Source organism: Drosophila biarmipes, chromosome 4 (genome assembly GCF_025231255.1).
Source record: "Drosophila biarmipes strain raj3 chromosome 4, RU_DBia_V1.1, whole genome shotgun sequence".
Taxonomy (NCBI): Eukaryota; Metazoa; Arthropoda; class Insecta; order Diptera; family Drosophilidae; genus Drosophila; species Drosophila biarmipes.
The window spans coordinates 1,049,608-1,064,905 of NC_066614.1; the positions used below are offsets into that span (position 1 = coordinate 1,049,608).

The following is a 15,298-nucleotide window of genomic DNA, read 5'->3' on the forward strand; positions in this document are numbered from 1 at the left end:
AGCAATTCCTTAAATTGTAAATAATTATTTAATAGATCAAGTAATTTTTGGACGATAGAGTGGCCGTGGCAAACTTTGTTTTACGGTAATCGATAGGTATTGATGAGACAAATACATTTCAGTTAGAGTGGGCGTGGCACCCTGCTGAAACATGACAAATTGCTACATTTTAGCTTTTATAGTTTCCGAGACAAATTGCTACATTTTAGCTTTTATAGTTTCCGATATCTCAGCGCTCATACGGACAGAAAGACAGACGGACATGGCTAGATTGACTCGGCCAGTGATCCTGATCAAAAATATCTCTAAAGTCGAAGACAATCGACTACTGAAATTTTACGTCAAAGATAAAACTCCTAAAATGGGTACAATTTCTCTGATGGAAAACCTCCTGATAATATATTATATATAATATATATATAATTGTTATAGAAATTAAACCCTTAGTTTCCTTTTATTATTTATTCCTAAATGTTGTCAAATTTTAAATAATTTATTTTATTAATTACAACCTATAAAGTGCGAACAAGCATGTATGTTTTTATTTATAAAATAAATTATATAAATAGTTGAGTATCTAAATCATAGAGAAATATGTTTCCATGAACTTTTTGGCTTGTAAGTAAACGCCGAACTGTATTTATTTAATGAAAGTGCGCATTCGCAGTGTTTTTACACCCTTTACTGGTAGAGTAGTTTTAATGCTATAAAAAACTTTATTTGTATTTGTCCTATTTATACCTATCGATTGACCTACAAGTTTGCCACGCCCACAAACCGTACAAGTTTGCCACGCCCACAATCCGTACAAAACTGTGACGATCACAGTTTTTAACTGAAATATATTTGTACCATCAGTACGCCCACTCTAACGACCAAAATGCTTAAATCTGCCTGGCGGCCACATACCATATACTGAAATATCTTTTGCTCACTTAAGCTGAGTATCTGCTAGTCGAGGCACTCGACCTTAGCGTTCTTATTTGTTTTTTATTACGGTTGTTCGTTATTTCACTTAGCTTCCACCCAAAATTCAATTTTAAAGATGCTATCTCTTTGTATTAATGACAATTTATCGAACAAAGTTTAGTTTTTTAATTCGTCATAAAAAATTCTTATTTGTATACTTTTATTTACTTAAATCACTGGAGTATTCGTCATGTAGACACGACCAAATTCATAATTTAAAAATACGTTTAGCTTCATATTTCTCTGTGTTGGGTGTAAGCTAACAATATAATATCTAGCTGTTTTACTTTTCTGCAAACTTAAATATAAAATGTTAGATGCACACCTTAATATGATAAATATTTAATAATAGCATGCAAACCTACTTATTTTTTCGTTAAATAATACTAGCATTTTGAAAAAGCTAAATCATTTTCCCAATGTTTATTTATTTACATACATTTATCTTCAGCTTATCTTTCAGCTGTGTTTTAAAATAAGATCTTTGGGTTGTTTCATTTTGTTTGCTAGGAACAGCTGCAACCCTCGACAGACATATTAGGTATGACACTTAACACCAGGTTATGGTTATCATCAAAATATAACAAACTTAACGAACTCATTTTTGTTGGCGAGCAACACGGTGTGGCCGACGTCGTTAATGCTGCCAAATGTGTATGGGTATATTGCTCTAGGTAACCAACTTTACAATCGCCACTACAGAAATATGCATCAAATGACGTTGGTGCCACAACGAAATGCCATCCAAAGCTGGTGAAGTTAACTTTAAGTGGATATCGACAACATCGCATGTCATGATCATTTTCTGTGCAGTCCATATACACGTTGCGCTTTCTCCGATTCTTTTTTTGTGATCCAACTTCTATATGAAAAGTCTGAAATTTAGAAAATACTTTTTGGACTTTTGGTTTTTTTTTTTTTAATTTCAAGGATTCATACCAATGGATTTTTTGATGTATTGTCAGTGGTCACTACTAATGGCTTCATCCAGGACTCTGCTCCTTTTATAAGAATTTCCTGTGTGGTATTCGATTCGAGATCCCCGAATAGAGCTTTTAAATCAACGTTAACCCATTGGCCAAGTCCTGAAGGGATACTACGTCGGAACTCAAATATTTTTCCTTTTTGAGTAAAGCTTGTTGCATTTGCACGCTTCATAGCTCGGTGAATAGTCACAACAATATCTTTACTTGGCTGATTATTAATTTCTCTATAGAGCTCTGGCTGATGTGTGCCTATCCACTCCCAACCACGTAAGTATAAATGAAGCGTTGCGTATGATAAATCCGAGTAGCTACCGTCAATTTTAAATCGAAAGACATCGGCATTACGGTTGTGTCGGACATGAGGTTGAACTTCTAAATCAACAAAATAATTCAAATGATGTTTATAAAAATTATTTTTATGTAAAATGTTATATGTAATATTTTTACACTAACTCAAAAAGATCAATATATTCGAAAAGTATGTAAGGGGTATCAATATATATTCGAAAAGTATGTAAGGGGTATAAGGAAGAGCGTTTAACCATACAAAGCGCATACAACTCTTTAATGTATTTTAATTGTTTTAAGTATGTAGACAAAACAAAGTCATACTTAAACATTTATAAAATGTTTAAATATTTAAACGACATACATATGTTACCGTTAGCAGCGTGCAATTCTTAAAAAATAATTAAAATAACTCTTATAAATTTTAACTTAGTTTTTAATTTTAAAATCTGATAAATACATTTTTAAAGCGGGGAAGCACTGTTAAAAAATTAAAGCTAGTCTACACCCACTCTAACATCCAGACGGGCAGACTGTCGGGCAAACGGACACGGCTAGATCGACATCGGCTAGTAAGTATCACGAAGAATATAGGAAATTATATTTATTGTCGTAAATACAAGTAGATAAACATACACTTTTTTAACTTGATTTTGCAATATTGGCATTAGATACGCTAATAAAAACAATAATTGACTACAAAATTAATGTTTTGTACTTACGTTCGGGAAATATGTAAATGCTGCTAATGTGTGAAAGAATACTTTCGTGTTCCTCTCCGTTATTAACAGGTATATTAGTTTTTGTATGTTGATATTTGTTTAGCCCTATTCCTTGCGTTAATTGAAATTCGTTAACAATGTTAGCATCATCTCCTTGCATTTGTGACGACGAACTTTCATCTAAGGAATCAGTTAAGATGTCGCCACCATAAGTGTCATTTGATTTAACATTTTCTGGGACTGTTGATTTTTGCAATAAATGAGATTCATCTGTACTTTCCATGCGACTCCAAGCAGTGTTTTTCGAGGAGGCATTATAACCTTTATAAAAATTGTCTATTATGTTTTGTGGTACTGATATTGGTTTTGTAATATTGGGAAGTTTTTTTAAATTTAAGCGCATAAGTATATGCATTTTAATTGACTCTAAACTGTCCACCTTGGCCTTCTCCCGTAATTGTCGGTGTAGCATGCTTTCTATATTGAGTAGGGTATTGCGGTACACGGACACGCTTTGAACTTTTGCGAAATCTCCTGAAACTGATTCCTTTGGCAAAGAGGAACTTCTTTTGCCCTGCTTACTTTGTACTTTCATTTGGAATAAATCCATACTTTCTTTAACTTTATCTTCTGCAGATATCGGTGAAGATCCGTTTTTTTCAGACAGCAATACGATTTCTGGACTAACGCTGCCGTTGAAAGAGTTACTGAAGCTTTCTTTTTCAGTCTGAGCATAAGCACTGCATGCAGCCGCTAGGATTACAAGTACGGCGACAGCAAGGCATCGGTTTACAAGGAAATTACATTTCGAACGTCCAATTACAATCATTCGTCCGCTTATTTTTCTTTTGCAGTCACATAACAATCTGCAAGGAACTGCACACCTGATTTCGTTGGGGTGTAGTCTAATGTGAAAAGCTGTGATGAGTTGGTTTTCTTGAACTTTTTCATTGAATGCGTTATTATCTTTTGATATGGATGGATGATATAGATCGTAAGTCTTATATTTTTTCCAACCGCGGCATGATTTGGACAGCATGATTTTTGATCAAACCCTTGTGGTGTGCTGAAAAAGCTTTTATTTATAAATACATTGTTAAACAAGAAAGACCGCTATAGTCGAGTGCCTCAACTATCAGAAACGTGTTACTCAGCTTAAGGGATCAAAAAGGAAATGCAGATATATAAGCAGCAAATATAAGCAGCGTTATTGTTAAGCGCCACAGAGCTTTTAAACCGTTTGTGGGCGTTAGAGTGGGCGTGGAAAATTTTTTTTAGGTCAATCGATAGGGATGGTTTTTTTCCTATCTTTCTATTTTGTTTCTATCATTAAAACTTTAGGCGCTTCAGATATTCGCGGATTGTAGCCGTGGCAGTTGAAATAAACTTGTGCTGCGCAGAAAGCCCAGGGGAATCTGCATGCCAAGTCTGAATATTCTAGCTCTTATAGTTTCCGAGCTCTTAGCGTTCATACAGACGGACGGGCAGACGGACATGGACATCTGACGAATCTAATATACCTTATTACTCTACGGATTTTTTGTTAAATTTTTATATTATAATGGCTTTTTAGAGCGGGTGTAAAAAATCGGGATAACCGATGCGCAGGATAGAGGGTTCCGATTTAGAATTCGTAACGCGGACATGTCACGACCACAAACCGCCAAAATCTGTGGCTTCTACATTTAGGTCCTAATAAAAAAGTAACTGGAATATATTGTTCTTCTCAATACGAATCAATTAAAGCAAAGAAAAAATCTCCCTTTTGCTCTTTTTATCTGAGTAACGTGTATAAAACTTTTTTGGCTTTTGACTTTAACTAGATGCGTATTTATGTGAGACAAAAATATATATTGTCTTACTGAACTCAAACAGCGTAAAGTTTTTGTCGTTCAATAACTTTCAAACTGTTATTTTTTGACAAAAAGTTATATATTTAGAGTGGGAAATCGTTTGAACAAACTTTAAGAAAATGGATTAAAAAAAAACATTTAGCTATAACATTAAATCTTTCGTATCAAAACAATTTAAGCGGCGATATTTGAATATTAAACGACCTATTTAGCGTCACATCACGAAACTGAAGCATTAGTCGTTTGGGAACCATACCCCTTGATTTTTATACCCTCGGACTGCTATATCATATAGCTGCCATCGGAAAATTAGTGGTAAAATAATATGAAAAAATTATATCTTCGGTGTTTTTTCACATATAACCTGCTAAGCTTAGAAACAAGCTTTTTTAATTACTTCTGAATTTCGAATTAAATTTTATTAAAATCGGACGATTATATCATATAACTGCTATAGAAACGATCGGAAAATTAGTCGGAAAATATACAAAAATGTTATTTTTTATGTTTTTTAACATATATAGGTCTAAGCTTGGAAATAACATTTTTTAATTAATTCAGAATCTCGAATTAAATTTTATCAAAATCGGACTACTATATCATACAGCTGCTATAGAAACGATCGGAAAATTAGTCGGAAAACATGAAATAAAAATTATATCTTTGGTGTTTTTCAACATATAAATTTATAAGCTTGAAAATACCATTTTTTAATTAGTTCTGAATTTCGAATTAAATTTTATTAAAATCGGACGACTATATCATATAGCTGGCATAGGAACATCGGATAATTGGTGGGAAATAATGTGAATCAAATGATAGCTTTGGGGCTTTTTGACATATTATCTTATACTATTGGGAATATAAATGTATATATTTTTTAGAATTTCGAAATTTATTTAATAAAATTATTGATTATTTTTTATAACTGCAAGGGTATACAAACTTCGGCTTGCCAAAGTTAACTTCGTTTCTTGTTTTTTTAAATTTTCCTTTAAACAAGCAAATATTACAAACAAATTTTTAAATTACAACTCCGGTGTTTTTTGACATGTTTACTTCCTAAGAGTATCATTTTTTATCATGAGAAGCTCGCTGTCTTGCTTTTTATCATTCCAAAAGCAACCACAGGCTACAGTTGTCTGACCCAGTTCCTTCCGAACTAAATATTACCTGCAATAAAAATAAGACTTTTGGGAAAGACTATAATGAATTACCTAAATTCTTTATCAAACTCACAATCTGCGTCGAATAATGATTCTAAAGGCTTAATTCAGCTGTCTCCCACTACCTTTTTTGGCCAAGTACCCGGTAGTCAAAGCGCTTCCTTCTTTTTGAGACATTAACGGGCTAGCTTGCATATCTCCATCACTCAAGATGTATATATACCCGTTTCTTGTAGAGAAAGGGGTATACTATATTTGTAGGAAAGTATATGAGAGGTAGATGGAGGTTTTTCCGACCCTATAAAGTTTCCTCAGCTCCTTGAGTAAAGTGAGTTTATTTCAGCAGGGTGCCACGCCAACTCTATTCCTACAAAACGACCATAATGCTCAAAGCTATCTGGCGCCCACATATATTATTAACATTAATATTAATATGGAAAAGTGATTTTAAACAATTTTGTGTTTCTTTATGTTTTTATTTTAAGAGCTGCGCCTAATCAAATTATATACAACATATTTTAGTTTACAATTATAATGTCACCATTGTCCAACATTGGTCCAATAATTGAATCACCAAATGTTTTATAAATGTTTCTGTTGAAAATATTTTTACTTCCTTCTCGTCATCTAGAGATCCAACTCTACCAGGAACTACGATCATCCTTCTTCTGGCATTTTGGCTGTAAACAATTGTAGTCGATGACATCGCGGACGGACACGCTTAGCAGCTGATTTTTTGTACAAGTTTTACATTTATAGGTGGAGCCAGTTTTAAAATTCCAAAGCTTTACCTGAATAATGTGTATTTGTTATTTGAGACATTGTATTTATTTTTCATGACTCTCTTGTTGTGATTTAATTCTTAAACAATAACTTTAGTTTGTCATGAAATTATAGTCGTTCGAACTCATATTGAACAAGAAAGGAAGTTTACTTCGGCAAACAGAAGTTTGTATATTCTTGCAGTTATAAGAATTATTCATTGCAAGTAACACCATGTTCAATTTTTTAGGAGTGATGCCGGCTTCAGTGATTAAAAAATAATTATTACTTTATCATTATTTCTCTCACCGTTTCTTTGACAGCTATAAGTAAGAGTCATCCGATTTTTATTAAATTTAATTCAAAATTCTTAAAAATACAAAAAATGATATTCCCAATAGTTTAAGACAAAATATTAAACACCAAAGATATAATTTTTTTAAAATTTTTTCTGAGCTAAAATATACAGTTTTCCGATCCGGCTGATTACGATAACTTTAAAACTGAGATATTATATATATACTTTAGGGGGGCGGAAACGTCTCCTTAATTGCGTTGCCAACTTTTGACTGAAATCATTATACTCTCTGCAAGGGTAACGTTTTTGTGTTCTATACATTTTTCATGAGTAAGATGCACTGAATAAATGTATTGGTGTTCCTAGATTTTGGGAGTACGAGGCTATTAAATTTAAGCTCAATATACACATATACTTTGCCCTTAAACTGAAGAAACTGACAACGAAGCAGTTAATATCCAAGTATCACCCGAGTTTAGTTTAAATTACTGGTGCTGGTCGTCAGTAAGTATTCATGTCATTATTTGTAAATATGTTAACACATGTTAATATGTACATGAATTCCCAGTATTTTGGACGTAATTCCTATGCTTTCAAAATATCAAACGCAACAATACTTACGTCAATTCAACTATGAATGTATATACCTTAAATCTTTTACCCTTACTAGCTTATATTAAAACGATATCAAACTTCGAAAATCTTTCTATGAATGTGGCAAAAGAAGTAGCAGAAACCTTTAGCACCGACAGACTTAAAAAATATGAAGCTAAAACTCATACTATAGGCATTGTTTGGGATCATCTTGTCTTGGGAGCAAAATGCGTCAATGGGAAAACGACCACCCTAATGTGCACACAAACATACAAGTAAGTTCATGCATGTGTATGTATACACATATGCAAAGATCGTTCATAAACGTTTCCCATGAGTCCTCCTGATGACCACTCTATTGTATTCAATTAAAACCATTTATAAACATAATAAATTGTTGTGCTCTTGAACTTCAGTTCATCGTTGAAAGTGCAGTATTCCCCTTTTCAAACAGAGCAACGCCAGTCAGGTACCATAAATGTACCATCATAAATATACACATGCGTGCAAATAAACACATATGCATGTATGGAAGTGTTTGTATAAAAATATTCGTGTATGTACTTAAATATTTTAGCGATAACAAACATTTATAGGAACACGTACCAATTGTACATAAGTACATATATAATCATCTATTGGTATTTATTTATATTCTTACACATGTACAACCGAATTCTATTTTGAACACTAAGCAATTGTGTGTATGAACATGTACTTATTAAATGTTTTATATTGAACTAACAGTTGAGCTATGGTTTGGAACATATTTCACTTGCTTCGCGTTATTATTATTACGAGAATACACTGCCGAAAAGCACATAGTTAATTTTAGTTTGCAAGAATAGCCAAATACGAAGAATTAATTGAGTTTATTCCATAGAAAAGCAAAATATGGAAACCGGAGATTCTGTTCTGCTGGCTGTGCGGTTGAATGACGAGGTGGAACTGACCAGCTGATCAGTCGTGATACTGTTCCACAGCATTTTACTACACAGAATATTGGAGATTTTAAATCAGCTTAGCTATGGACGTGCAAATAGGGACCTGAGACATCCTTTCTTAGTTTGGTGCGGTATTGTAACCAAATATATACTCCCTATTTTGATCTTACGTCAAAACATTTGGTTCCTTTTGAGGACTGGTGCCACGCTGATGTTAACTTTTAAATTTTTCCGGAACCCGCCAGATAGCATCGGAAATATCGATAACTCACCGTTGCATTTTAATCAGGTTCCGTATTTTTAGTATTTTATCGGTGAGGCAGGGCTTTTTCTCAGATAAACTAATTAAATACCAGAAAAAGTACCAGCACCCTGAGTAATTTTGAATAATTGCTTGTCAGAAGCCGCGCAAAGGAAGTTTACTTCGGCAAGCCGAAGTTTGTATACTCTTGAAGTTATAAGAAATAATCAACTTTAGTCTCCAAAATTTCTGATCAAAGAGAAGATTCAAGAATGTGTGAAAGGATTTCAGAAATTAAAAATACCACCATGTTTTCGAGCAATTGCCAAACACTATTCCATGTTTTCCTCAAACAAAATATAAATTGTTGGTTAATAATGATGAAATTAAGTAATAATTTTAACATCCGTTATGCGTTGGAAGGTGCCTACAACAAGGTAAACGTTTTCTTGATCGGATCCATTGTCCGTATGAATTAGGATATCGCAATGAAATAAAATCTAATAAATGTGGTATTAGGCATACAGAGACTAATCATTTTTACACAGCGCAAGGTGGTTTCATCTGAATTTTAGCTTTTGTAAACATTTAAATGGGAGTTTGTTTTGAACAAACTACATATCTATTGACATGGCAAAAATTTTTAAAATCATCCAATCAAAGTTGGGTAAACTTCCGAATAGTCCCGAATCCATGTGTTTTTGGGGCATCTTTGAACAACAAGCTTTGATCAACCTGGTTAAGGAATGATAGCAAGGTATTATTTTATCAAAAACGGGCCCAAAAATACTATTACCAGTCCAATTATACCTTGAGAATCCTGTGTTAATAATATCTGCGTATAAATTTACGGATACACTGGCTTGAGTACAAACGAAATATTGAAAACATCGAATAAAATGGAAATTGCACTTCTAAACCAATAGAAGCGAATGCAGTAATTGCTTGCTACTGTTGTTACAGCATTATTTATCATGGACGAAGGCAATAAAAAACGACCTAGATCTTGTTGGGTTCATCCGTATTTGGCCAAACGTCTCAAGAAAGGACGAATTTCAACAGATGTAATAAATGCAAAAATGAAAAATGGTCTACATTATAAATATATTGTTTCGGTATTCTCGTGACCGGTGTTGGCTTTTGTTTCTAATATTGAATAGATTGGGGGTAACAAAAATCTGATAATATTAAATCATTGTTATTATTATTATTAATATCCCAAAGCAGATTTGCTGTACGCATATCTCTTGCACTCCGCTTAGCTTAGTAAAGAGAAACTAATAGTCGAGGCCATCGTTTGTTTGCTCTTGCTCCAATTGATAAATTTTCAGATTGTCAACATTGGCTTGGCTTATTAACGTGCTACACGCATTGTGGGTGAACTCTGAAAATTGTAAAGAATACGGTTTGGTGAAACTGTTATATGATCAGAGGCAATATCGATGTTTTTTGCAATATCACTGTCGACGGCAGTCCACGTAGTGACATATACTATGTATATATACACGAAGAAATGAAAATTTACGGTAATTGTCCGATTGTTTCGAGTGAAACATTAATCGAAAGATATTGCGAAAACTAAAAGAATTGCATAATTTGGAAGAAAGAGCGTGACAATGAGAGTAAAAATTTAGAACTCCCAATTCGTTGGGGCTGGTGGGGATAAGTACTTCCCGGTTTTTATCTAGTTGTATTCTCACTTAAAATACACGTCGAATGACATCAACTGTCAAAATCGGATGCTCCGTTCAAAAGTAATACGCAAAACAAGATTTTAAGGGTCCTCTCAAGTTGGAAATATTATTTTGTTTCTCAGTTTGTCCCAAAACGTTATTTTACTGTCTTGAAAATTCTAGACGATGTTAAACAGCTCAATATAAGAAGCATTTGTTCTACCACTTTTGGAAAAACTAGGGAGTTTGGCGAGAAAACAGCTACATTTTGTTTACATGTAACTTGTTAAGTACTGAAGCTACCGGCTTGTGCCATACGTGCCATAGGTATTTCAAAATACTATTTACGCCTTTTAAAACGATTTGTCACAAAAACACCGTTAAAAAATAATGGTCCAATTATTATTTTTATTGATTTTTTTTTAGCCTTTTCTCAGATTTTCCAAAAACGGCTTTAACGATTTCAAATAAAATGTTAAGGTGTTTAGCCCTTGAGATTCCTCAGCTATTGTTATACGACACATTCTTGTAAAATAGTTGTTTCAAAGTTCAGTTCAGAGCATCTTACACTGCCTGATTATTCAGCTCCATTTAACTTTATTTGAAGGTTCTGAAAATTCTAGGCGGTGTTAAACAGCTCAAAGTAGAAACATTAGTTCTACCACTTTTGGAAAAAGTAGCTAGTTTGCGAGATTCATCTATAAATAGCTAAATTTTATTTCCGTAACTTGTGAAGTACTGAAGCTACAGAGTTATGCTTTACGTCGTTACGCCTTTTAAACATGATTCTTAGTACCACCGTTCAAAAATTATGAGCAATTGTTTTTTTATTCCGATTTTTTTGCCTTTTTAAGATACACTAAGGTATATTAGATTCGTCGGAAAGTATGTAACAGGTAGAAGGAAGCGTTTCCGACCCCACTCTAACGCGCACAATTCGCGCCTATAGTTTTTATGATAGAGCAAATGTTAACTGAAATGTATTTGTCTCCTCAATACATATCGATTTCCCTAAACAAATGTTTGCCACGCCCACTCCAACGCCCACAAACGGTTAAAACACACACAATATCCCTTTGCTGCTTATACATATTAATTTCTCTTTTACTTACTTAATGTCAGTAACGGGTATCTGATAGTCGAGGCACTCGACTATAGCGTTCTTCCTTGTTTTCATTGTGTAGCTACCATGGGAACGAGTGGCTAATAAATGTCAGAATAATACAACGACCTTTACATTTCGATTTCGGCAAACTTACACTGAAATAGAATATCATAATATTTCTGGAAAGGGTTTTTAGTTCTTGAAAAATCTGAATGCTCTATATATACAACTCTCCCACGGAAACGACCAAGCAGAGGTATAGAAACATCTTTTTTTCGCCTTTTACTTTTTATAAACCAAAGAAAAAACACAAATATTTTTCAATTTGAAAAGTAAGACGATAAAAATCGGAGCTTGGCCTTTAATAAAAAAGTGATAAAAATTTAACAATTTAGAAACATATATTAATAAACAAGTTTTACTTTTTTTTTTTAACAACATTCATTCCCTAAACACTAGAAAACCAAAATGTTTTCAATTTAACTCTGGTTTATTTTTCTAAAAGTTTATAAAATATAATATAGAAAATATATATAGCAAATTATAAATTTGTATAACTTTTTGAAATGAATTTTCACTTTAAAACTTCTTGATTGACTATGAATTGAAATTAGATTTTTAAATTCGATAGACATCATCACGCAAGGAAAAACAGCAAATATTGTGGTTTCACAGACATTTAAATCAAAAAAGACCATACATAAAAAAAACGAATTTTGTGAGAAAGGGGGTGTTTGGCGACAAGTCTACTTTTCTATTATTAAATCTAAGGGTGTGCCATCACAAGGAAAAAAATATAAATAAAAACTTATTATAAAAAACCATGTAACAGATAATGTATATCTTAATATATACCACAGATTTTTTTTGTGGATGTAAACAAAAAATGTGTATGCCCCAATAAAGAATCGCTGTTTGGCCAATGGTATTTAAGAAATACACAGTTTGGGACCAACTGCACGTATTGTATGTAAATAAAGGTAGAAAAACCCCTGTGTGCAGACTCATAATAATACAGGATCTTATATGAGCGAAATCCAGGCGCTCGGTCCTGGAAACTTCTCCTCTTTGTTGTTCCCTGTTTGGGCAGATCGAATACTTTGATCTTTATAGTTGTTCTTCACAGCAGGAAAGAAAGTCGTCGTATACGGTCTTAGGGAAACGTTAAAAATGTTCGATCACGATCCTCGCAGTGCTACCCTTAGGAACCAAGTAGCAAAGAGGGTTAGCCGGTCTGTTATCGATTCTCGTGTGAAAACATGCAATTATGGTGTTGTATTGTATTATTTAAGATTGCATTTATAAGTTTATTGTTTTGTTTTCGAAATATTAAGAGCGGGCCTAGTTTCTTCGAAACGTGGTTCTTGAAGTTCTCAAGATCATGCGAAACTACTGTATTTTAAAAGCCATCGGCGCAACGAGTGTATTTGTATATAAAAGATCATACATTAAAAGCTGACTTTATGAACCTTTAAGCGTTATGTTAATGTTATGTTAAGCCTATATGGATTTTTAAAAAATATAATTTGAAAGAAATTTCTGGAAATTTTTTGTTTACGGAATATCGGCCAGACTAAGCCACAAACGTAGAAATTTAATTATGAAAAGTGTTCACAAAGTAAGGTGTCTTTTTTTAATTTCGCGGGCTACGTATTTATACCCGTTATTCGTAGAGTTGTACTAGATTCGTCAATAAGTATGTAACAACTAAAAGGAAGTGTTTCCGACCCCATAAAGTATATATATTCTTAATCAGCACCACTAGACGAGTCGATCTCTTCATGCCCGTCTGGCCGTCTGTCCGTCCGTTTCTATGGGGCTGACACTTTCCCAAAAGTCTTCCTTCTATTGCAGGTAGTATATAAGTCGGAACCAGCCGGATTGGACAACTATATCTTATAGCTCATATAGGAAATATCGGGGAAAAAATTAAGAAAAAAATGATGTCTTTGGTGTTTGTTAACATATAACCTCCTACGCTTGGAAATAACATTTTTTAATTGATTTTGAATTTCGAATTAAATTTTATCAAAATCGGATGACTTTATCATATAGCTGCCATACGAACAATCGGAAAATTAGTGGTAAAATAATATGAAAAAATTATATCTTCGGTGTTTTTCAACATATAACCTCTTACGCTTGGAAATAACATTTTTTATTTGGTTTGAATTTCGAATTAAATTTTATCAAAATCGGACGATTATATCATATAGCTATCATAGGAACGATCGGAAATAGCTTTGGGGCTTTTTGACATATTATGGGAATATAATTTTTTATTTTTACGAATTTAGAATTCAGTTTAATAAAAATCAAATCAATTTATAACATATAATGAATGAATTCAATTTAATAACATATACATAGATGTAAAAAAAATGGAAATGTCACTGAAGTCAGCAACAATCGTTAAAAATTTCACATGGTGTTACAAAAGTTGATTATTTCTTATAACTGCAAGGGTATACAAACTTAGGCTTGCCGAAGTTAACTTCCTTTTTAACATACAATATTTTTTAAATCCCACGTTTTTCGCAGTACAAGTGGATATATCTCCTTAAAGGAATCAATACTTTTACAAAAACGCACCCTTGAGTACTTGTTTCGCAAACATTTTCGAAGTGTATTAAATTTGCCCCCTTTTGAATGAAAAGCACTTGGCTTGGCTGAACAAGGGCAGTGGGCACTAGCAATCACTTGCCACCACTTTTATTTTGTTAAATTTGATTTTAATCCGCTGATAATATTTTAAGACTTTCTCTTTCGCTCGGTTGAGCCTAATGCGATTTAACCAAGCCATGTACAGAGAGTGTATGCGAATTTGGGGGCATGAAAAAAAGTAAAGAGGGGTAAAGATATTGAAATATTTCGGATTATTAGGCCGATGTCATAAAAGTAGAAAAAAATTCCACCAGACATGATAAATTATGTTTTTTACAATGTTGCCAATATTTTTGATAGGCTACTGTATAATTTTGAATCGAGTAGGCAAAAGGCATAAAGATACATACATCTGAGCCACCGTAATATTGAAGGCGGATAAACTGGATAAAAGTTTTATATGTGCACAATGTGCCTATTGGAATATTGACAACAATGGCATGGTGTACCTACCAGAAACATACCATGCAAATCTCATGTGACCTTATAAATCCTCCACTTCAATGCACAAGTTTATACAAATTTTTTCCGACTTCGGAACATTTGTTCAGGGAAAGTCAAAAACATACCGCATTTACCAGGTCAGAACACTTAACACTGCCTGAGTACTAACCCTTTTGTGCGAATTCAAACTCGATTTGAAGGACTTATTAAATAGCTAAATTTCATACACTCGATACTACTAAATCTACAGGCTTGTGCTTTATGTCGATAGAGAGGTACTTTTATATACTGTAATTCCTAACATGTTTGTCTAAATCGTTTTAGGATTATGACCAAAAGTTTTATAGTCATATTTTTTAGCTTTTTCTGATTTTTCAAATGCGGCTCTGACGTTTTCCGGCTAGGCCTTCAAGTGTATATCAATTGACATTCCTTAACTTTTTTAAAATAACACTTTGTTGTAAAAAGTCACTTTTTAAAATTATAAATAAACAAGAAGGAAGTTAACTTCGGCAAGGCGAAGTTTGTATACCCTTGCAGGTATAAGAAACACCATGTCAAATTTTTAAGGATAGTTGCTGACTTTAGT

General features: G+C 33.2%; 2 protein-coding genes across 6 annotated transcripts in view; one reads left to right on the plus strand and one right to left on the minus strand.

Annotated features, from left to right (window-relative positions):
- LOC108036028 (paired box protein Pax-6) overlaps positions 1 to 15,298 on the plus strand; it is a 57,739-nt gene that overhangs the window by 12,553 nt on the left and 29,888 nt on the right. The window contains exon 1 of one of the 3 annotated variants that reach the window (XM_050886945.1): positions 7,426 to 8,194. The exons of the other annotated variants lie outside the window; for them this stretch is intronic. The gene's annotated coding sequence lies outside the window, so the exon portion shown is untranslated. Of the gene's footprint in view, positions 1 to 7,425; positions 8,195 to 15,298 lie in introns of those variants that run through there. 3 annotated transcript variants of the gene reach the window in all.
- LOC108035978 (growth/differentiation factor 8) lies at positions 1,113 to 8,597 on the minus strand. Of its 3 annotated transcripts, none has more exons than XM_050886947.1 (4): positions 8,384 to 8,597; positions 2,966 to 4,031; positions 1,909 to 2,327; positions 1,113 to 1,844 (listed from the first exon to the last, which is right to left on the minus strand). In XM_050886947.1, the coding sequence occupies exons 2-4, from the start codon at positions 4,002 to 4,004 to the stop codon at positions 1,476 to 1,478; spliced, it is 1,827 nt and encodes a 608-aa protein (XP_050742904.1). In that variant the 5' UTR covers positions 4,005 to 4,031; positions 8,384 to 8,597; the 3' UTR covers positions 1,113 to 1,475. The 3 variants fall into 3 exon arrangements, with proteins under 3 accessions (XP_050742904.1, XP_016967292.1, XP_016967293.1); XM_017111803.3 differs by having other exon boundaries at positions 8,245 to 8,597; XM_017111804.3 differs by having other exon boundaries at positions 1,378 to 1,844; positions 1,909 to 2,324; positions 8,245 to 8,596.

Coding starts and splice junctions, on each gene's coding strand:
- LOC108035978 (XM_050886947.1), bottom strand. CDS start 4,004: ATGCTGTCCAAATCATGCCGCGGTTGGAAAAAATATAAGACTTACGAT. Junction 2,328..2,965: donor CATTTACATATTTCCCGAAC/GTAAGTACAAAA, acceptor TTGTTGATTTAG/AAGTTCAACCTCATGTCCGA. Junction 1,845..1,908: donor ATACATCAAAAAATCCATTG/GTATGAATCCTT, acceptor TCTAAATTTCAG/ACTTTTCATATAGAAGTTGG.